Genomic DNA, 22,344 nt, shown 5'->3' with positions numbered 1-22,344 from the left:
TAGGTCTTAGCAGAAGAGATAGCCATCCTCTCTGCCAAGGCTGACTACATGTATCTTCATCTCCTGAGACTTAATTCTACCTTCTCCCATAAACCTTCAATCTCTAGCTTTTCTGGCCCCATCAGCTCCTGCAACTGGCTTCTAGAAGGAGGAGTCTATCCTTTCAAAGCTGTGTCTGCTTCCTGACCACCCTCAGCAGCTCCTGCAATGCTTTGCATGGATACTTAACAGATGTGGAATAGTATTGATGCTACTGATGACTTCCACATTGGTATGTCCACACACAGCTCTAGTTCCAGCAGTATAATAAATTTCAGAGTAGAAAGCAGTTTCACCTGGTTCAGTTGCATCTCCCTTACGCAGGCTCAATAAAGCTCTTCCATGGTGAGGGGCACACTTAGCTAACAGACAAGGGGGTCTGTTCACAACTAGACAGCTCTCATTGTTTGGAAGATCTGCCTTGATGCTGCCACCAAGCAAACATTCCTTGTCCTGTTCCTGCATAAGTCACATTTTCCTGTTGTAGGATGGCCTTCAGTTAATTAAAGACACCTGTCTTGTCTTCTGAGGTCCCAGGACCTATTTTGGCTCCTCATACACCCTGTTAACTCACATTGATCTTGGGAAACCGATAGGTCTTTCTCCACATGAGTTTTTGTAGAACTTCTACAGCCATCGTCATCCTCTACTTGTACAATTGATTTCCTAAAGCTGAGTACCTTTACTATGGATTGCTTGGATATGCTGGGTCTGAAGGAGGATAGGCTTTACTCTTTTTGCAGATGATCAGCTTTCTGGTTTTCATTCTCCTCATCAGCTTCTCACCAGCCTGGGCACTTTGCTTCTGCTTTCTGCATTGTAACCTCTGTGACTGTACTTATGCTATTCCTTATGTCCAAATCAGAATCTTAACTTAACCCTTATAAAAATCCTTTCTCTCCTTTGAGGCCCAAAGGTCAGGTGGCCCTGCTTTCTATGTGACACCTCCCCTGATTCCCCCTATAAGAATGGTCATTCTCTTCCAAAACTCTTGAAGCCTCCCTTTCATTTGTGCATAGAGAATAGTCTGTTTCTACATGGCACAGGCTAAGAATGAGGTGACTTGGAAATGGTGCTGAGCTCTGAGTAAGAAGAGACCTAGATTTGGTGATTCAGGCTCCATCACTAAGTACACAACTGGGTTGGATTCTCTTCCTCGTTAACAAAATACCTCTCTTACCAGTCTCAGATTTTGACCATCAAATGAGCTCTTGTCCATAAAGGCTTTGCTAACTTTGAAGCACCATGAAAATATCATCTAGTACCGTCATATTCATTTTTTTTTCTAGTGGTTTCAACTGCCCTACTGGAATGGAAACTCTTATGAGAGCAGGGATAGGGTCTTAATTAGAGCCCCTCTAGATGCCTGGCTATACTATAGCAGGTGCTTAATTACTATTGAATGGATATTGAATCTGTGGTTAAAAATTTGGTCAAGGAAAACTGCAATTTTTAATTAATAATGGTTGCAACCAAATGTCATGTGAACTTTTTTATTGCACTTGGTTTGTTATCTCTCTGGGATTTTTTCCTCCCCTGCTATTCATGAGTTATAAAGATTCTTCTTTGATGCTGATGATAATATGAGGATAATAATAATAGCTAACATTTTTATAGCACTTTGAAGAATTACAAAGCACTTGATATGTGCTATTGTATTTGATCCTTACAACAATCTTATCAGATATTCGATGTTATCCCCATTTGATGGATGAGGAAACCGTGGCTAAGGGTTAAGTAACTTGCCCATCTTGATACAGTTAGTAAGTTCCTCAGATGGAATTTGTCCTTAGGTCTTCCTGACTTCCGAGACCAGGGCTCTGTGTATACTGGGCAATACCATCTCCCTTCAACTCACAAAAATGTTATTATAGTTCAGTTACTCATGTATCATTTGCCTCTTCTTTTTCTCCTCAGATCTCCTGGGCACCAGGCTAGAGAAGGAAGGTGATAGTCTTCTGCAGACTCAGGCCTGTCTCTGTTATATTTGTGCTGGAAACATAGAGAAATTGGTTGCATGTTGGACTAAAGCTCAAGATGGAAGCAATCCCTTGTCACTTCAGGTTAGTGTTTGCGTAAGGGACAACTAGGTGGTTCAGTGGATAGTCAGGCATGAAGACAGGAGGTCCTAGGTTCAGATCTGGCCTCAACACTTCTTAGTTGTGTGACTCTGGACCAGCCACTCAATCCCCATTGTTCGCCCTTACTGTCTTCTGCCTTGGAACCAAAACTTTGAACTGATTCTAAGACAGAAGGGAAGAGTTTAAAATAAATAAATAAATGAAGTAAATAAAAGAAAGTGTTACTACTGTTTACTCATGGTGTTTGTGATTTTGATGAAAAGATTTTCTTTCTCTTTTTAAAAATATTTTTTTCACAAGCCCTTGATAAGTAAAGTCCTTCCCTGTGATATTTTAGTTTGAACTTTGTTTTTCTCTGTGGGATTTCATTTCCTGGTGGAGTCATATAAGAGACTCATCTGCTGAAAATGAAATACAAGTATTGATTAGGAGTTTTGTGTCAACTTATACAGAAGAAAGCAATTATGGTTCAGTTTTAGATTGCCAGATTTGTGTGTGGCCTGTATCTACAAAGTCTTTGCAACTGAGACACTCCTTTTTGCTGATTTTTGTCATGAATGGCAACATGGAAAACTTGAAGTTAATCAAGTGATTATGGAATATTATAGATGGTGATCCTTACAGAGATGGAATGCCATGCACTGCCCCCATTACCGTCTAGACCAGTGATGGCAAACCTATAGCATGGCTGCCAAAGATGATACAGAGCACTCTCTGTGGATACTCTGTCACCCTTCCTTTCTCCCCACCCTCCACCCCCAGAGTTCCTTACTAGAAAGGCAGAGAGACTTGGGCAGAACTGCTCCCTCCCCCACTCCCCACCATGCCTAACGATGCCATTTTTTTCACATCTCCTGCCCCTCTGCCCAGTAGCTCAATGAGAGTGCACAGGGGGTAAGGTTGGAAGCTCACAAGTGGCAGAACTAGAGAGGAGTGGAGAGCTTGGGCCACACCACTACCCCTCTCTACACTTGCTGAGGACATTCCTCACTTCACCCAGCAGCCCAATGGGAGCTCTTCCTCCCCTGTGTCCGGTAAGGTGGGGCAGGGTGTAACCAGCATGTGGTGGGGAGGAGGGGCATGGCACTTGGTCTCTTTATGGTGTAGGCATGGCACTCAGTCTGGGGGGTGGAGTGAGGGAAGGGCCCAGCACTCCATCTCTAAAAGGTTTACCATCATTGCTCTAGACCAGTGATGGGTAAACTATGGCCAGTGGGCCAGATGCGGCCCCCTGAAATGTTCTATCTGGCTGCCAACATTATTCCTAATCTGACGAATACAATGAGTAGGATACAATACAATGAAACTTTGAAACAGTTGCCTTAGAAACAGACTGCCAGATGAGCATTTCCTTTCCTTTGGACCCCTCTTTAAAAAGTTTGTCCATCACTGCTCTAGACCAAGCTCCAGCTCTGCCACCTGTGAGTCACCCACCTTACTGCCTGTGTGCTCCCATTGGGCTGCTGGGAAGAGGGGCAGAGGATGTGAAAAAATGTTGTCAGGCACGGTGGAGGGGGGGAAGGGAGCAGCTCTGCCAGAGTCCCTCTGCCTTTCTAGTAAAGAACTCTTGGGTGGGAGGGTGTCCCATGTGCCCACAGAGAGTGTTCTGCATGCCATCGTTGGCACCTCTGTCATAGGTTCACCATCACTGATCTAATGTATTTCACCACTCCAGCTCTGCTGGCTTTTCCTTTTGATCTTCCCTCTATGACTTGCTTTCCTTTCCCATACCTCCTCCTGCACCTTCTTCAGCTTCAAGTTTCTACTTTGGTGCCACACTGGTGGGTATCAACATCTTTATTAGTCCAAGTATAGAATGTGGCAGAATCAAAAGCCAGGGAGTGTGGTTGGATAGGCTTTAGTCCTGTTAAAATAGGTTTGCCAGTGGGCATTAAGAGTCCTTTTGCTTTTCAGTGCATTGAGTGTCACCACCTTTTAGCCTTAATTTTTGGTAAGTATATCAATCCTTTCCTATCTTTTGTCTTTTCATTCTCTTTCCTTCAGGATCTGATTGAGAAGGTTGTCATCCTCCGAAAGGCTGTGCAGCTCACCCAGGCAACAGACACCAGTGCTATTGGGGTGCTTTTGGCTGAGAAGATGAGTCAATATGCCAGTCTGTTGGCAGCTCAAGGCAGTATTGCTGCAGCTCTGGCTTTCCTCCCCGCCAACACTAGTCAGGTAAGTGGATTGGACTGTTTTTCCTACCTTTCCTTTCTGTGAATGATTAATTTTTACAGATGAGACCCAGCCATAGATTTAAACCTGCTCGTAGGTGGTGAATTCTGGAGAAAATGAACTCATTTCACTAAGTGAAGACTAATCTTACTGACCTCATGTCTTGGTTGTATGTGTGCATCCTGGGGCTGTACCAGTGGGATGGAATTTCATTCAGCAATCATTGATAAAGTACCTGCTGAATTAGTTGGGGCCAAGCCTGGACTAGGAGTTGTGGAAACACATGCAGAGAATGGAATGGTCTCAGCCCTCAGGGAGCTCCCATTCTGAAGAAGGAGAGAGCAAGGGCACATGTATGTCCTTAGAGAGGTAACTACTGAATTAAATACAGAGTAGTTAGGAAGGGACAGCTTAGCAGAATGGCTTCCTGTAATGTGCAGCTGGGCTGTGTGTCCTGGAGGAAGGAAAGGGTGAGTTCATTCTAGGCCTGAGGGATGCCCATGCTGAAGTGTAAAGGTGAGAACTCCATTGTCACAGATGAGGATAGAGAGACAGCCAGTTTGGCTCGATCACAGGGCACGCACCCAGGCTGTTCTTAGCAGAAGGATCTCTTAGGTTTTGAAGACCCAGGCATTAGAGGAAGGACTTCAGTGATGGAAAGATGAAGATACCCTGCTGGTAAACACTTGTCTTTCACACAACTGACTCCAAGTTTCATCAATAGCTGAAGAAGGAATCAGATGGATTTGAGTCAGAAGCCTTTACTCTATAGCTTTTATTTCTTATAAACCCTGCCATAACTTAGTCTGAGGAAAATATTTGGAACTGTTCAGAAGCATTTTATGTACACTGCAAGGTCTGATGACCCAAGACTAGGTTTCTGTAACTTAGCCTGGAAACCTTAATTTCTAGTCTCTTCATAGTCTTTTTTTTCTAACTCTCCATTTTGAAGAAGAGTTCTCTTGAACCTGAAAGCAGGGTGGTTATGACTCTTCCCTGTGAATCTCCAGACTCCATATAAATTTTGTTGTCAGGGAGAGTGGTCAGCCACATGGTGATGGTAACAGACCGCTCACTCTTGGTTTTGTTTCCTTGTTTCTTTCTAGCCAAATATTGTGCAACTTCGTGACAGATTGCGCAGGGCCCAAGGTGAGCCCATGCCGGAGCAGGAAGCAGCCTCCCGGGCTCTCTATGACAGACAACACATGTCCAAGGGAGGACCTGGACCTGCTATGGGTCAGACCCAAGTGTCACGAGCACCAGCCCAACAATATTATCCCCATGTAAGTAATTACAGGCCCTAGGAAGGGCTCTCTGTCTCTGGCTTCACTTCTGCTTCTCATTATCCCTTAGCCCGACCGAATGAAGGAAGGTGAGATGATAGCCCTAGGTAAATTTGCTTGTAAAGCTTTATAAATGATATTTGTAATATTTGTTCTGAAAACAATGCTTCAATTTAGTTAAATTGCATAGATTTTTAGGTAAAAAGTACCTTTTAAATTACTTCTGTGGTTGTTCCTCATTTTCCCCTACTTAATTTTCCTCTAGGTCAGGGAATCTTAACCTGGGATTTGCCATTTGGATTGATATTGGAGGCCTGGGATGGGGAAAAAAATTTTACAATTTTCACTAACTTCTGAAATTTTCTTTTTTTTTCCAGTGGAATGTTTAAAAAAACCACACACACATTCTGAGAAGGGCTCCATAAATTTCATTAGATTGCCAAAGGGGTCCATGACACAGAAAAGGTTAAAAACCTCTGCTCTAAATTATTAAGTACCTAAGCTTATATGTTTTACATTCAGTGAAGAAAGGTTATGGAGTACTTATCAACATTGTTGCGTGCTCAGTCATCTCAAGAAGTTGGAAAATGAAGAGTAGCATTTTGGTGCTTAATTTGAGTGGTTCTCAATCTGTTTGGTGCTGAAAATAATAATCCTTTCCTTCAAGGAGCTTAAATAGTCTATTGGAGGATACAACATGTAAACGACAAATAAATGCAAGGTAATATGAGGACAAAGAGACTATACAGTACTTCCTAAAGGTTGTGGCATTTAAGCTGAGACCTCTTAAGAGATTAGGAGGAGAGCTTCTCCCAGGCATAGATAGAGAAAGAGCTAAGGTTATCACAGTTGTTGAAAGAAGGACAAGTATTGGAGAAGAGGCTGTGGTCAACAATATCAGAAGATGGGAAAAACACTAGTATGTCAATCTTTGATAACTTTGGAGGCTGCGGCTTCAGTCAGCTAATTGGACTAGAAGCCATATGTCAAGGGATAAAGAAGTGAGTTAGGAAATATTAAGTGTGGATGGCTATGGAAAGGAGAAGAGGGTCAGGAGAAGGATTTTTTGATGGGGTTTTTTGTTTGTTTTTGTTTTTTTTTTTAGGGTGGGAGAGTAGGGCATGCTTGTAAACATCAGGGAAGGCACCTAATAAATGAGATCTGTAATCATTCAAAAAAATACTTCCTGCTGCCTATCCTACTCTAAACAATAGACATGCTTAATTCACTTGGCTTTTTCCATGTGAATTCCTAAAAGTCAGACTTTTTTGAAGACAGGTACATAAACTGAGCTGAATATTTAACAGAAGGAAGAAATGAGTGTCATTACCTTGGAGATATTGGGTAGTAGCTTAAATTTTTTCAGAGAACTAAGGGCCACCAATATCCTATGACTATGAATCATATAGTCTGATAGGAGCAGAAGAAAAATGTAGAGGCACCTGGTGGGTGTGGGTAGGATGCTATATATTATCAGCAGACTGAAGTAGTGGTATAATTAGAAGTGTCTTCAGAGAGGCACAAGACTCTAAAAGATGGGCTGGTCACATGACAAGAAGGAAAGCTAATGGAGGATGATCTGCATGTCCTATTGGTCTCCATGCAGTGTTATGTCGTCTAGAGAAGGATCTCCAGAACAAAGAGTTGACCATCTCGGCATGATAATGGAAAGATGTGGACAAGAATTGCCCAGGATAACACAACCTAGATTGATTGTAGTCTGCAGTTTTGGAGGGAGTTTCCACCTCTAGGAGGTCCTAGATTAGATACATTTAAGCAAAGTTCATTAAATGCTGGCTGTGTGCAAGTACTGTGCTCTATAGATGCTGTGGGCACCAAGGCAACAATTAAATAGTTCTTTCCCTCAAGATCTCATATTTTACTTGGTGAGAGAATGTCGGATACCAGCAAGAACAAAGTACACACAAAATAATTTTAAGAGGAGAGAGTGTTAGTATGTGGGGGATTGAGAAAGGCCTCTGGTAGCAGGTGACTTGAAAGCCAGAGATTCTACTAAGAGAGAGTGCATTCCGGATTTGGGCAACCACTTGTACACAGGGCAAGAGATGGGACGTTTTGTGTATGGTGAACAGACTGGAGCAAAAACTGTGTGAAGGGAGGAATAGGGAATCAGATTGAGGATATCAGTTGGAGACTGGATCAAAGAGTTAAGAAACTGGAGACAGGAAAACTAATTGGGAGATTACTGGCCACAGTTGTCAGAGAAGATAAAGACCTAGATTAGATTATAGTTTTCCTGAGTAAAGAGAAAGATAATGAAGGTGAGAAACTTTGTGGAGGTAGAATCAACAAGAATAGGCAATTGAATGTTGAGAGAAGGAAGTTTCAAATGTTACTCTTATATGCACACCTGGAGTACACAGAGATCTGGTTATGGATTTGGGGTAGAAATAAGAATTCCATTCAGGACTTATTGCATTTAAGGTAATGAGGGACTTGGAAGTGTCCAGAAATATTTGGTAACATGGTACTGTTTAAGAAATAGATTAGGGCTGAGTATGTAGGTCTGCAGTTCATCTGAGTAGATATGATTGTTGTACTCATGGGAGCTGAAGAGATCACCAAGGGAAAGAAATAGAAGTTTTTTTTTTTTAAACCCTTAACTTCTGTGTATTGGCTCATAGGTGTAAGAGTGGTAAGGGTGGGCAATGGGGGTCAAGTGACTTGCCCAGGGTCACACACTGGGAAGTGTCTGGGGTCGGATTTGAACCTAGGACCTCCTGTCTCTAGGCCTGACTCTCAATCCACTGAGCTACCCAGCTGCCCCCAGAAACAGAAGTTTAAAACAGAAGAGCAGAGGCTTGAGAACAGAGTCTAGGGTCTGCCAGGAGGAGGAGGAGAAGGAGGAGAACCCAGCACAGGCCTAAGAAGGAACAGGTAGAAGGACCAGGCAAAATCATTGTCACTGAAGTCAAGGGAGAAGAGAACATGCAAGAAAAAGAGAATGGGGAGCATAACAAAAGCCTTTAAAACCTCTAGAGCAGTGATGTTATGTTATGACCTTTTAGAGAAGGAGTGCCATATCCACCTACCCCTCAGACCATGGGCCGTTCCCCTCCCTTCCCACCAAAGTGCCTTGTGCCCTTCTTCCCCCCTCCCCCCACATACACATGGGAGGGAGAAAGAGCTCCTTTTGGGCTGCTGTGTGGAGTTGTGGGTGAAGTGAGGAATGTCCTCAGTGAGTGTAGAGGCAGGGAGGGGAGTGACCCAAGTACTCCACTCCCCTCCAGCTCTGTCGCCTATGAGCTGCCCACCTTACCTCCTGTGCACTCCCATTGGGCTGCTGGGCAGAGGGGTGGATGAAGTGTAAAAATGTCATTAGGCCTGGTGGAGAGGGGGAGGGGAGCAGTACTGCCTGAGTTCCTCTTCCTTTCTAGTAACAAACTCTGGGGGGGTAGAGGGGGAGTGACTGCATTCCCACATCTTTGGCACCTGTGTCATAGGTTCGCTATCACTGCTCTAGATAGAACCTTGGCCCGGGCCAACCTTTCCAGACTCACTGCACACTGATGCCCACAGATATAGTCTAAATTGCCACCAGACTGACCTCTTATTGTTCCTTTTATACAACATGACACTTTATAAATATATGAACTTCTCTGGCATCTTCCCATTCTGGCTCCAACTTACCTTTAAAGTCTCATTTCTGTTACTTCATTTCACTCTTTCTATATACTAACTACACTGGTCTACTAAGCAGTTACTCATACATAACGTTCTATTTCTCTTACCTTTATCAAGGCTGTGCCTAGAATGTTCTCTGTCCTCGCTAGCTCTTTGGAAACCCCTCCATCCTTCTTCAAACTCCATGTACCACTTACATTAAAAGGTCTTTATTCTCTGATTGTTGTTCTGTCTCCATCCTCTTGAAATTACTTAATTTTTTTTTATTACTACACAAATATTTGCCCATATTTGTACCTGCTTCCTCAAGTAGAATGTTAATTTTTTGATCGTAGGTCAATCACTGTGTCACTAGCATTTATTAAGCACTGGAGCTCCCAATATGAATGGGAGAGACAGCCTATGCAGAATTATGGGCAAACAAGCCATATGCAGGATAAATAGAAGAGGTTCTTAGAGGGAAGGAGGTCCTAAGATGAAGAGGTTAAAGAGATATTAGAAAGACTTCTCAAAGAATGTGGAATCTCAGTTGTGACTTGAACAAAGCCAGGAGGAAGAGATGAGAAAGGAGAGTTCAGGCATGAGAGACAGCCATCAAAGATGCCTAGAGTTGGGAGACAAGTGTCATATTCAAACCAGGAGACCAGTGTCACTGAATCGAAGAGTGTGCAGAAGACTGGGGTGAGGGGAACCAGTTAAGAAGGCTTTTAAAAGCCACTTTAAAAGGCTCAAAAATAGGACTTGGGAGTCCTCTACAGAGAAGAAGCAGATCAACAATGTCAGCTGCTGCAGAGAAGTCAAAGAAGATGAAGACTGAGAAAAGTTCATCTGAGTGATGATTAAGAGATCATTGGTAACTTTGGAAGGAGCAAAAGTTTAAGTTGACCAAGCCAGAGTGCAGCAGAAAGGGAGGGGAAGGAATAGGAATGGAAGGAGGGAGGGAGGGAGGAGCAGGAGAGAGAGGAAACTCTTATTGTAGGTGACTTTCTCATCCTGTCAGTCGAAGAAAGATAATGGGGATGGATGGGTCAAGTGAGGATGAAGGAGCCAGGGACACGTTTATAGGCATGGGAGGGATATTGAAGATAAGTGGGAGAATAGGGATGATGGATATGCTGGAGAAGAAGGGGTGGGATGGGATGGTGCAAGAACTTGTGTAATGTGTATTGTGCCTTGGCAAAGAGAAAAACTCACTCTTCACATCAGTCAGGGTTGAAGGGACAGTATGAGTGATATGAGATGAGATTGAGGGGATGAAAAAGAGCTCTGAGAATTACTTTCTGTGAAGTGTAAAGTAAGATTCTCAGCTGAGAGAGTGATTGGGAGGTTCAGAGCCATCTGAGCCCTGAGGAAAGCTCAGAAAAGCTGCTCTGATGAGTCAGACAGTGAATCATTAGGGAATATCAGGATTGTCTTGCTACAGTGAGGGCCCCATTGAGGTAATCTAGTGAAAACTGGTAGTGGACACAGAGCATAGTCTCCAGATTTTCTCTTGCTTTGTTTAGTGGGGCGTGAATATAAGCAAAGGTAGCAGAAATGGGGATATCTGAGGTGGGGGTTTGGAAGGGGAATGTCTTTGATAGGATTAGGAGATGGGGACATGGGAGAAGAGGACAGAGATGACTGTTCATCTTACATCTTTTTTGTAGTCTCAGTGCTTAACACACTGTCTTAGTACATGCTCAAGCTTTTGCTTATTGGATTGAGTTCTAGTGAAAAGAAACTGGGTTTGGCACAGGAAATTTGGATTCTGATTTTTGCAATCATTTGTGATGCGATGATGGGCAAATCATTTGTTCTGCAGCTCCTTATCTGTTAAATGAGGATGTTGGATTGGATAATTGTGATTATTCTTTCCATTCTGATGTTTTATTATCTGGGAATTTCTCATTTTCTTTTCAAGAGAGTTGTACAAGATGGATATAACAAGTATTGTTAACATCTGTATTAGAAATAAGGAGCCTGACATGAGAGAAACTAAGGGCTAAGGGTAAAGAGACCTGTCAAGTGGCTGATCTGGCTCAGGAATCTTGGGTGTCAGTAAGTCATCTGATGTGAGAAATGGTGAGGAGATCAGCACACCTACACCTCTACAGAAGCCCCCAGCCCCACTCAAACATGGGAAGCAAATGGGAAACCTTCCCTGCTAAAAAGAGCTTTGAATGTCAGGCAGATGAGTGGCTATTTGATCTTGGAAGTAGCAGGAAGCCAGGGACTAGGAGCAGAGCGTGGTCAGAGCTGTGGGGTAATAAGGTTACTCTGGTGTCTGTGTGGAGGATGGATTAGATAGAGGGCAGACTGGAGGCCACAGAGGGAAGAGCTCCTAAAAAGCTGTCCTTCAGAAACAAAGTAAAGAACTAAAAATTCCCATTTTATAATGTTCAGTTATATCTTTATCCAAGTGTGAGTCAGTTTATCCAAGAGAAATCTGCTTAATTATTGCATCAAAATAATGTTGCTAATTGCCTTTTCTATAAATATATTGATTCAGAAACTGATGAACTTTTTAATTAACAAAAATTTTTTATGACAAAGTATAACTAATAATGTTGATTACACTTTGAATGTTTGTATCATCCTCATATTTGTACCATAACTGGTCTAAATAAATCATCTCAGGTTTTACTTATTAATTTAATTTTTTCCCCAATTCCATATAAAAACACTACAGTGTCAAACATTTTTAAAAATAATTTTGAGTATTGAGTCCTCTCCCTTTCCTCAAATCCCCGCTGGAATGGTAAGAAATCAAATGGAGGTTTTACATGCTTAATCATGTAAAACACATCTCAGTTTTTAAAACAGTCTAAATGACCTTTTGTCAGGGTGGTTGTAGAGGAGATTCCTATATTGGAAAGGTTACCATAGATGAAATGGATAGAGCACCAGTTTTGGAGGGAGGAAGAAGTAACTTCAGATTCTGCTTTAGCTTCACGATTCCAGCCAAGTCACTTAATTTGACTGAGCCTCAGTTTCCTGATGTAGAAAATGAAGGCTTTGAACTTGATCACTTTTTTTTTTAAACCCTTACCTACTGTGTATTGGTTCCAAGGCAGAAGAGCAGTAAGGGTAGGCTATGGGGATCAAGTGACTTGCCCAGGGTCACACAGCTGGGAAGTGTCTGAGGCCAGATTTGAACCTAGGACCTCCCATCTCTAGGCCTGGCTCTCAATCCACTGAGCTACCCAGCTGCCCCCTTGATGACTTCTAAGGTGATTTTCAGCTCTAAATCTATAATTATAATTTGGTGATGGGATTAAACTAGGTGACCTGCTTACAACTCTGAAATTCTCTATTTTTACATGAAAACAGAAGGTATTGTCTCATTCTTTGGATTGCATGGCAGATATGGGCGACTCCAATTCATCTCCTAAATGATGTCTGTTGTGGCTTTGGCAGCATGGAATAACCATTGTTATTAGAGCACTTTATCTTTTTAACCAAATTACTGACTCCACTCTTGAATGGATGATGATGACAATAACAATAATAAATTTACATAGATTTAAGGTTTGTAAAGTGCATTCAAATATCATCTCATTTTATTATCACAACAACCCTGGGAGGGAACTGAAGCCAATGGAGATTAAGTATCTTGCTCAGATTCACACAACTTGTAATGGACTCCTCTTCCTGCTTGCAAGCCTAGTTCTCAATTCACTGCTCTAACATCTGTCACAACTTGTCACTGCTGTTATCCTTGTAGAAATGTACATTTATAAGATCCCACCAGTTGCAAAATAATTATCATTTTCTTCCTAACAAAATTTTTTCTTGCTGGTAGAGAATTTTGATTTACCCATGGCTCTGAATCATGTACCCTAAAAAAAGAAATGGCAAATCTCATTTTGGATGCAACCTAAAAATTGAGTGACATTTCAACTGCCATGCAGTCTTACCAAAAAGGTGTCATTTTTAGTGACACTGTAGCTAACTCTGTATAAAAATACTACCGTTTCATTTTCAGACAAGTTTGCTGGACATTTCCACCTATACTATAGCCATCTTAAATTCAGCATATCTAAAATGAAAACTTATGGATCATTCTAGACAAAGGGAAGAGAAAAGGAGCAAGGAAGTTAAAATAGATTCTTATATAACCTAGTTTAACCTTTTTGTCATGGAATTACAAACTTAGAGCTAGAAGAAACTTTAAAGTGCCATCAAGTCAAATGCTCTCACTTTACAGATGAGGAGACTGAGGCTTAGATTTTAAATAATTTGCCCAGGTTATATAAGTCAAAAAACTGAGGCAGGATTCAAATTGATAAAATAGCTGATTTTGGGGGCAGGATAGAGGGACATTAATAGATAAATAAGCAGTTGTTAACTACTCTTTTCAAAAGAGAGGAAAATCAAATGGGAACAAAAATGAAAAAGGAGAATTCAGAACATTTGAAGATGAGATGAAGGAAACTAACAAATTATTTTGAAACCAAGTATATGGCATCAAAACTGATACAGATGGAATGGATGTATTTATAGAAAAAATATAAAACATTCAGATTAACAAAAAAAAAGATAATTTATATAGCCTAATCTCAAAAAAAGGAAACTGAACAAGCCATAAATAAACTCCAAAAGGGGGGGGGGGGAAAGAACCCAGGACCATAGGATTTATGAGTGTATTCTGTCACATATTTGAATAACAACTTATTCAAATGTATAAACTGGAAAAATTGGTAAAAGAAAAAGTTTTTTCTAAGAAGATTAAGGGCATAGCAGGGATACTTATTATCATGTTTATTGTTTGACATTGCTCTAGAAATGCTGGATATAGCAATATAATAAGAAAAAAGAAATTGAGGGAAAAAGGGGTAACAACTGTGGCTTTTTGCAGGTGCTTTAATGGTTTATCCAGAATACCTATATGAATCAAATTTTTTAAATCAACTCAAAAGAATGACTCTAGCAAAGTTGCAGTACATAAAAGAAATCCAAATAAATCATTAGTATTTACCTCTCCATTAGTAATCCCCCCCCCCCCCAAAAAAGCCCCACAAGAAAGATAGAAATTTCATTCAAAACAACTAAAGAAGTATAAAATATTTGGGAGTCTAGCAAGATAAACACAGGAACTTTATGAAACAACCACAAAACTGTAGAAATAAAAACAGGCCATAAAAACAGGAGAAACATTAATTGCTTGTGTCTAAAATGACAGTAATACCTAAATTACCATACGTCCTTCAATGCCATACTTGGCAGACTGCCAAAATATGCTACAGAGCTAGAAAAAATAACCAAAATCATCTGGAAGAACAAAAGGTCAAAAATCTCAAAAGAAGTAATAAAAAAGAAGACTTAGTAATTTGATTCATTATTAGAATTTTCATATTGATATAAAAATATTGATCAGTGGAAATACAGTAACAAAGGAACATAGTAGAATATTGTTTAATAAATTCAAAGGCCCCAGCCTCATAGGTAAGGACTTGCTGTTTAACAAGACATCCTGTGAAAAGTGGATTGGCTTCTGGCAGAAATTAGGTTTAGACTGACATCTCATACCATATAGAGCTCTAGTTGGATATGTGATTTAAAATAAGAAATTTCATGTCACAAATCTTTATCTGATGTAACTTTTTACATTTAACTTCTCTATCCATTTTGAGCTTTGATTATGTGCTTGTATATTGTATGATATGCTTCCCAAGCCTAATTTTTGCAAAACTGCTATATAGTTTTTCTAGCGATTCTTGTCCAGAAAGGAGTCTTTTCCCCAGTAATTTACTGGGTGTGTAGTAATTCTTGGGTTTATGAAGCACACAGCTACTCTTTTCACTTCCTTACTTGTTCTGCTCCACTGATCTTCTTTTCTATTTTATAATCTATTCCACATTGCTTTATGACCACCACTTTGTAATATAGTTTGAGGTCTGATAAAGCTATACATATAGGGACTGTGCCCCTGTTTTTAGCATTTCTCTCATTACTTTTCTTGAGATTCTGTATTTTTGTTCCTCAAATAAATTGTTATTTTTGTCTAGGACTCTTAAAGATCCCTTTGATAATTTGATATAACCCTAAATCAGTAAATTAATTTATGTAATGTCATTTTCATTCATTCAAGGATGGTGATTCTCTCACCACAATAGCTATAGTGTTCTATAGTTGTACTTTTATTTTTTAAAAAGGAAAAAGAAAAATAAAGTTTTAATTATTCAGATTGGGCTTATGTTGGCTAAAATAAAGAGAAGACCATAGAATATTTGAGAGAACATTACTGGGATTTAGAAGATCTGAGTTCTAGCCTTGTCTTAGACACCTGCTAATAGGATGATCCGTGGTGAGTCCTGCCCATCTCTCGTCTTCAGTTTTCTTCTATGTAAATTGAAAGTGTTGGATTAGAGGACCATTCAACTGCCTCCAAAATCTTCAGTTCTGATTTTAAGTGTGGTTGAAGGAGAATGGGTGGTAATAAGTATCTTTAACTTTTTTTACCAAATGGCTTTAAAAAACTGTTTATAGTCCTAATTATAGTGGCATGACTCTAATGCTTCTCACTTTACCATTCAATTTTCTTTTGTCTAAATGCTCCCTATCCTTGCTTTCCCCATATCCTTAATCCTCTTATGTGGCAGTTTTCAATGTGCTTTGACTGAGGTTTTGCCATTGATTTTTTTTTTTCTCCTTAAATTCTGCTTCTTTGAGAATTCCAGCTGCACTCTGAGCAGTGGCTTTTATCCATGTAGCTCTGCTTTGCATTTGGCTATTTAATGCCCTTTAGTTTTTTTACATTTTTTATTTTCTGTGATTGGTATTTCTTTGTTTAATTCAGGTTAGAATTGCCCCTACTGTCACTACCTGGAGTAACAAAACTCCTACTGCCCTTCCCAGCCATCCACCTGCAGCTTCTCCCTCTGACACACAGGTATAAGCTTTATTATTCCTCTTTGAGAGATCCTTGACTCACTTAGATAGATTCATCCAGGTTCTCTTCTTTGGCTCCTGTTTGCTTGTTTGTTGCCTTTTAATGCTTCTAGAAGCTAGGAACTTGGTTTTTAATACAAGTTGTATCATTTCCTCCCTAACCTTTTTCTCTCCCTGATAAAGTCTCATTTAAGTTCTGGTAACTGAGTTTGAAAATATGTCAGCTGTGACTTTAATAGTATCTTATCATCTGGCAACCATTGCTGAAGCTCTGTTTTGAACAGTGATTCTTAAAATTTAAGGGAAGCAAAAGTTGTTTTTGTAGCATTTAAATTAATCCCTTGAATTGGGAGTAATATGTAGAGAATGAGAAATGGAAAATATTAGCGGCTTATCACACACATCACTGATATGACAAATCTTGCTGCTGTTTTTTTCATTTTATGATGCTATTATTTACTCTCAGCTTCTAGTTGCCCTTCATTGAAACTGTAACTTGAGTTCTCATGTTGAAATTGCTCAGAATGCCTGACTCCTGAATCCTGATGTGATAAAACAGGAGGTGAAGTGTGCAATAACATAGTGGTGCTTATGCTAATGGATGTGAACCCAAGGCCCCAAATAAGAAACCCAATTCTGCACATATGATATCCTCAACACCAAACCCAACCTTTCTCTTGTTTCCCAGGGAGAAAATCCTCCACCTCCAGGTTTCATTTTGCCCGGACCTAATAATCCTAATATGGCTGTTCAGCCACCTACATCTTCTGGCCACATGTATGCACAGGTACCATCTTATCCACAGCCACAGCGTAAGTAGTCTTGACTGAAATCCCCTTTTCCTAGATTATTAAAGTTTTAAATGACCAACTTAATGACTTGCTTAATCCTGAAGCTCCAAGGTTATGTGTAGATTAGTCTTGTCATGTGAAAGATTCATCCATGTAAGACTCCCTAGGTTCTGGCTGCACTGAATCCTTGTTTTCTTAAAAAGTAAGTTTTAGTCAGCACGTCAGGGGCTGGCTGCTAAGTCAGAGTGCCCCAAGCAACAGATTGAAATAGGTTTCTGTTGGAAGAGTTTTTTCTTGAGCCCTAATGAGGGCTCTTCTAATAGAGGTCTAGTGGTCCCATAGTTTGGATATGAGAAACATTAGAGCAGTGGTGCCAAATTCAAATAGAAATGGAAACTGCCAGTTTTCATGGAGCAATCCTGTGGGTGGGCCTAATGGGCACTTGGCTTTAAAATGTAATGTCAGCTTTGTTTTTATTGTATCCTGATTTCTTTTGTTAACTATTTCCCAGTTACATTTGAACCAGAGTTCAGACTGCACTCAGGAGTGTTATGGCTGGTCAGTAGGCCATGTGTAATGGTACATGTTCTTTTCCTCCAGGAAAGATTGCACTTGATTATTCTAGGGGCCTGGAGGTACACTGAAGGAATGATATTTATTTCTTAGGAAGTAACTGTTCTTAGAAAGGTACTCAGTAGAGCTAGATTATTGGCATAAACAGGGAGAACTTGCTTAAAAGGGGATTAGAAGGGAGACTATCAAGGAGAGAACCAAGACAAAAAGGAAGATGAAATGATTTTAAAAAAACACCAAAATGGAGGGGCAGCTGGGTAGCACAGTGGATTGAGAATCAGGCTTAGAGATGGGAGATCCTGGGTTCAAATCTGCCCTCAGGCACTTCCTAGCTGTTTGATCCTGGGCTCACTTAGCCTAGCCCACTCTTCTTTCTCTTTTAGAACCAATATTGGTATTGGGTGGAAGGTAAGAGTTTTTTTTAAAAATCACCAAAAGGAAGAAAGCCAAGTGAAAAGGAGGCTTTATGTAAGCCCCATAGTAAGAAATTGGTTATGCCATTTACTTAATATTATTCATTAATAATAATAGATATAAACTAGAATTTATCTAGCCCCTTTCAATAAATATGTCTCTGCATTCCAAAAGATTTTCATACATACCCTCAGAGATTCACTGCATAGTATTAGTGTTTATGTTGTACTTTAATATAAAAAAGTTGGGAACTATATTCCAGCTTATATAGTGAATAATGGAGCTGAGGGTATTTCCTAATTCCCATTTAACTTATCTCCCTAATGAAAGCTGAAAACATCAAATAAAAAATGAATTGAAAGTTAGTTTTTTGTTATAACTATTGTATTCATATTAACTGTATGGAATTGAATCTTAACAACTGCTTTGTCAGTTGTCAGTAGAAGAGAGTTTTATATGGATATTGAACTATATTTGCTCTCAACTAGAGGAAGTGATTGTTTTCTTGTATTTTGGAGGGGTGCTCTTTAGCAGCTCTAGCTGTCACAATACTAATGTAGAGAGGTCTTGCAAGCTAATTCCAACTTTTTAATGGAAAGACTGATTGAGTATATGTCCCTAGGATCTCTTTTTTGTTGTTTTTTTTTTTAAATAGAGGAAAAGGTAAGCTTCTTGCAATTCTCAGGTGTAGTAATTAGATTTTTTTTTTTATAGCTGAGAAGAACTTTCAGATTTTGTGCCTAATGGCTTAAAAAAGATCTTTGAAGATCTGATTTTAAAACATACACCACATGTTAGTCATATGGACATATGAAAGAGAGAAATGTGAAGGTTAATACTACCAGAGGAAATACTCATTTGGGGTTTTGGGTTTTGGGTTTTTGTTTTTGTTTTTTGGCATGACCTGGTAAGTAATAAGTCTCTCTTTCTTCCTTTTTCATGTAGCATATCAACCAGCCCAACAGTATTCATTCGGAACAGGGGGACCAGCAATGTATCAGCCACAGCAACCCAGCCCCCTTCCTGCTTCCAATGCTTACTCAAATCCTCCTTACATCCCTTCTTCTGCTTCTTCCCATTCTGGGCAGGCTCCACTCTATGCAGCCCAGCACCAGGCTTCTCCAAATACCCCCAGCCCTATGTCTGCTTTCCCTCCTCCCCCTTCTGGAGCGCCCTTCCAGCATGGCGGGCCAGGCGCTCCACCATCCTCTACTGCTTATGGCCTGCCTCCCGGATCCACAGGTACACTGCCTGCTACCAGCGAGCTGCCTGCGTCCCAAAGAACAGGTCTGCGCTTGGTTTGCTGCCTCTCCCCCCTTCCCCCTTGATTTATTTGGTTGGCTGAGGGTGAGGGCTTGTTTCTTATTTTTTAACTGGTTTAATGTGAGGATTTGGCCACAAGTGTTCAGGGTATATTTCACCATGTTTCTAAAGATAGGATCTTCTCTATGGAAACTCTGGTTGTTAAATGAGTGGCCTTTGAGGGCATAAAACATATGATGGCATGTTCTTTCCTGGGTCAGCCTCCTCTGACAGCAGATGGTGGCAGACTCCATTTATGTTAAACTCTTGCTGAAGCAAGTTTGCCATAACTCATGAGATGCCTCTTTTTTCAGGGTTTTAATACCCTTATAACCATGAATGAAGTTCATGGATTTAGGGAAGTCCTGGAACATCCTACCATTGCTGGTCGGCACTTGCTCCACAGTTCACAGATGGAAAGAATGACCTGGGGCCCTGAGAGGTTAGCCCAGTACCACATGGCCAGTGTGGGAGATGAGACTTGAGCTCAGGTCTTCCAGAGGGCTTCTCCATTCACCAGCCCACAGTGTCTCCAGATAACTGGATGATTAGGCCAGGAAAATATAACTAGGACCCTCTAATCTAACTCACTTCTTTTATACATAAGCAGTATGAGGCTCAGAGAGGCCAGGGAGTAAAGCCCATCATAGGATGGCGGCCTAAAGCCAGTGTTTTTCCACTATACCATGAAACCTCTCAAATATAACTAGTGCTAAGAGAAAAGTAAAGGATAGGTAACAGTAATTCATTGCTTGGAGTCTGTACCATGTTTATTTGGAACTTGATGTCATGAATTACATGGGATGAATGCTGCTGTTCTGAGCCCTGCAGTGACATGGGTATTTAGTTGGGGTATTCTGTCAAATAATTTTGTGTTCCTTGCTTACAATATCCCTCATGCATCAATTTTTCAATATATTTCAAGGATGGAGCCAAATTGCCTCAGATTTCTGTGGCAATAATTTGAAAGGCTTTATGGAAAATTGCTTCTAAAATCCCACTTCTCTAAAGAGTTAAGTAGCAAAAGTATATGCATAAATTACACAAATTAACCTACAGAAATTGAAGGTGTTTTACCTTTAGTTTTTTTTCAGTTAATGTATAAAGAATTGTAATTAAGTATGCAGGCATTTTGAGGAGAAAAGTTATCAGAAAGTCAAGTTATCAAAAATATCTAATTCATGATTTAAATTGTAACTTCACTTTTAATAGTGAAATGAAAACTAAATCTCTTGAGGGAAAAGTAGTATGGGATAAATCATGGCTACAAAATAAGTCACGATTAATTTAGACCTAAATTTAGATCACAGGCACTTAACAGAAATTGTTTGCAACATGACAGTATTCTAAATACACTTCAGGTTAAATTTCAGAGTATTGATTGAGTTGTGTGCATTTGAGGCATGTTTGAAATAGAAACTGCCTGCTTACCTGTATTCAGGGGAATAGACCATTCTAACCTGGCTGAGCACCCAAAGGGAATAACTTGAAGAAGTACACCTTGCTGGCCCTCAACATGCATGCAGGAAGGCCTTGGCTGTTGTGTTACTTGTTGCATGGTAACACTTCTGTCTCTTGATTAATAGTTATAATCTTTCTTTGTTTTACTAACGGTCCTCTGAATCTCTTTGTGGAGGCTCTGGGAATAAACATGACTGAAATTTATTTTAGCTGTGTTCTACTGTGAGAATTATGAGGATTATGTTTTGGTACAGAGCCTGAAAATTTTCTTGTCAGCTCTAGGTTCAAAAATTCCATTTGCCAACATCTAAACTAGCATTTTTCAGTCTCTAGCAGGACCAAACCAGAAGATCTCATTTTTAGGGTTTGCAAAAGCCAGTGTTATTGGGAAAGGTGGTGTCCAACATTGTGCTCAGGGCACAATGCTACATCCAGAGCTGAAGCAGTCCCTCTCCAGAGACAAACATACCAATAGAAAAGATAAGACTCATTGGCAGGTCAAGGCATTATAAGTGCTGCCAGCCAAACGCCATAGGCCTGCAGTTCAGTCCAACATGCACTTAAGTGCCAGCTGTGTATAAGACATTGTGCCAAGGCTTAGGGAAAGGTGTCCCTAAGCTGACCCTGGAAGCTTGGTTAGGATTTCAGTAGACACGAATGGAATGAGAGTAGTCTCCTTCTAGAACATGGCACAAGTAAAGGTGATGAAAAGGCATGATATATATTCAGGAGTGGAAAATAGTCCAGATTGTCTAGAACATAGGGTCCAAATCACCTTCTGATATGCCCCAGTCCATGGTTAACAAATCTAGACCTTTTCTTCTTGGGCTCCTTTTGGCTCTTTGAACCCACAGAGACCTTATTCCTTCCCCCAGACAGTACCACATCCTTGGCCATCCTTGTTAGCACTGGCTACACTTTTTTCTAGTACTCTCTAACATACTGGTTCAGGGAATGGATAAGGAGTTATATTATTCTTTGTTCCTCACTGCCATTTTCACTAGCATTGCCTCCTTTTTGGAAGTATACGCCCCTCAGAATCAAGAGCCATTAACTGTTATCCCCTTGGAAAGTGGGGGAAAGGGAAACATGCACAAAGGTGAGCAAGTGAGATTTCCTTTTATTTAAGACTTCATAACAAGGGGTTTCATATAATGTAATCTACTTAATTAGAAGCAGCATAGGAGAATAGAGAAAGAAAACTTCATATCCAGAAAAACCTGGGTTCAAGTTCCATCTGCAATAACACAATGGTTTTATGACTGGGTAGATCACTGTTCTCACAGACCAAGTGCACAGGAGTTGCTGATCTGAATCCATTGGGGTAGTTTCTGCCCTGCAGTTCCCCTTGCTGATGAGACCATAGATCTGGATCAACTCATGGTCCCACCTCCATGTGCCTTGGTGCTGGGATGTTCTGTCCCTCTTCCTCTGGCTCAATGCCAGGGAGGGTGTAGGTTTGAGAAGCACCAGAGAGTGTGCTTAAGTGGATCCATGCTGGCTCCATTAGCTCTGAAAATAAATATTGTAGCCCTCAAAATTCACATTTGAATTGGGGCAAGCCTAGAATCTTAATATTTCTCAATTTCATTTGTCCTTATCCATATTCACCTCCAAAATCCAGGAGATCTTCTTTATTATGAGGCATTTTCATCTCCAGACTAACCTTAAACAAAGAAACCCCTCAGTCTACCTGCACTAATCAGA

The 22,344-nt window shown here is 40.4% G+C and overlaps 1 protein-coding gene across 10 annotated transcripts in view; it reads left to right on the top strand.

Annotated features, from left to right (window-relative positions):
* The window catches only part of SEC31A (SEC31 homolog A, COPII coat complex component), a 74,737-nt gene that overhangs the window by 38,792 nt on the left and 13,601 nt on the right, over positions 1 to 22,344 (top strand). For 3 of the 10 annotated variants that reach the window (XM_044681525.1, XM_044681523.1, XM_044681521.1), the window contains 5 exons: positions 1,957 to 2,102; positions 4,125 to 4,298; positions 5,402 to 5,578; positions 16,785 to 16,908; positions 18,820 to 19,161. In XM_044681525.1, coding sequence (XP_044537460.1) covers positions 1,957 to 2,102; positions 4,125 to 4,298; positions 5,402 to 5,578; positions 16,785 to 16,908; positions 18,820 to 19,161 — 963 coding nt within the window. Of the gene's footprint in view, positions 1 to 1,956; positions 2,103 to 4,124; positions 4,299 to 5,401; positions 5,579 to 16,004; positions 16,098 to 16,784; positions 16,909 to 18,819; positions 19,162 to 22,344 lie in introns of all 10 variants that reach the window. The other 7 variants (XM_044681519.1, XM_044681518.1, XM_044681526.1 and 4 more) reach the window with 4 other exon arrangements.

This window comes from Gracilinanus agilis, chromosome 6 (assembly GCF_016433145.1).
Source record: "Gracilinanus agilis isolate LMUSP501 chromosome 6, AgileGrace, whole genome shotgun sequence".
In the NCBI taxonomy this organism is placed as follows: domain Eukaryota; kingdom Metazoa; phylum Chordata; class Mammalia; order Didelphimorphia; family Didelphidae; genus Gracilinanus; species Gracilinanus agilis.
The sequence above is the reverse complement of the archived record's forward strand: the minus strand, read 5'-3'. Positions and strand labels throughout refer to the sequence as shown.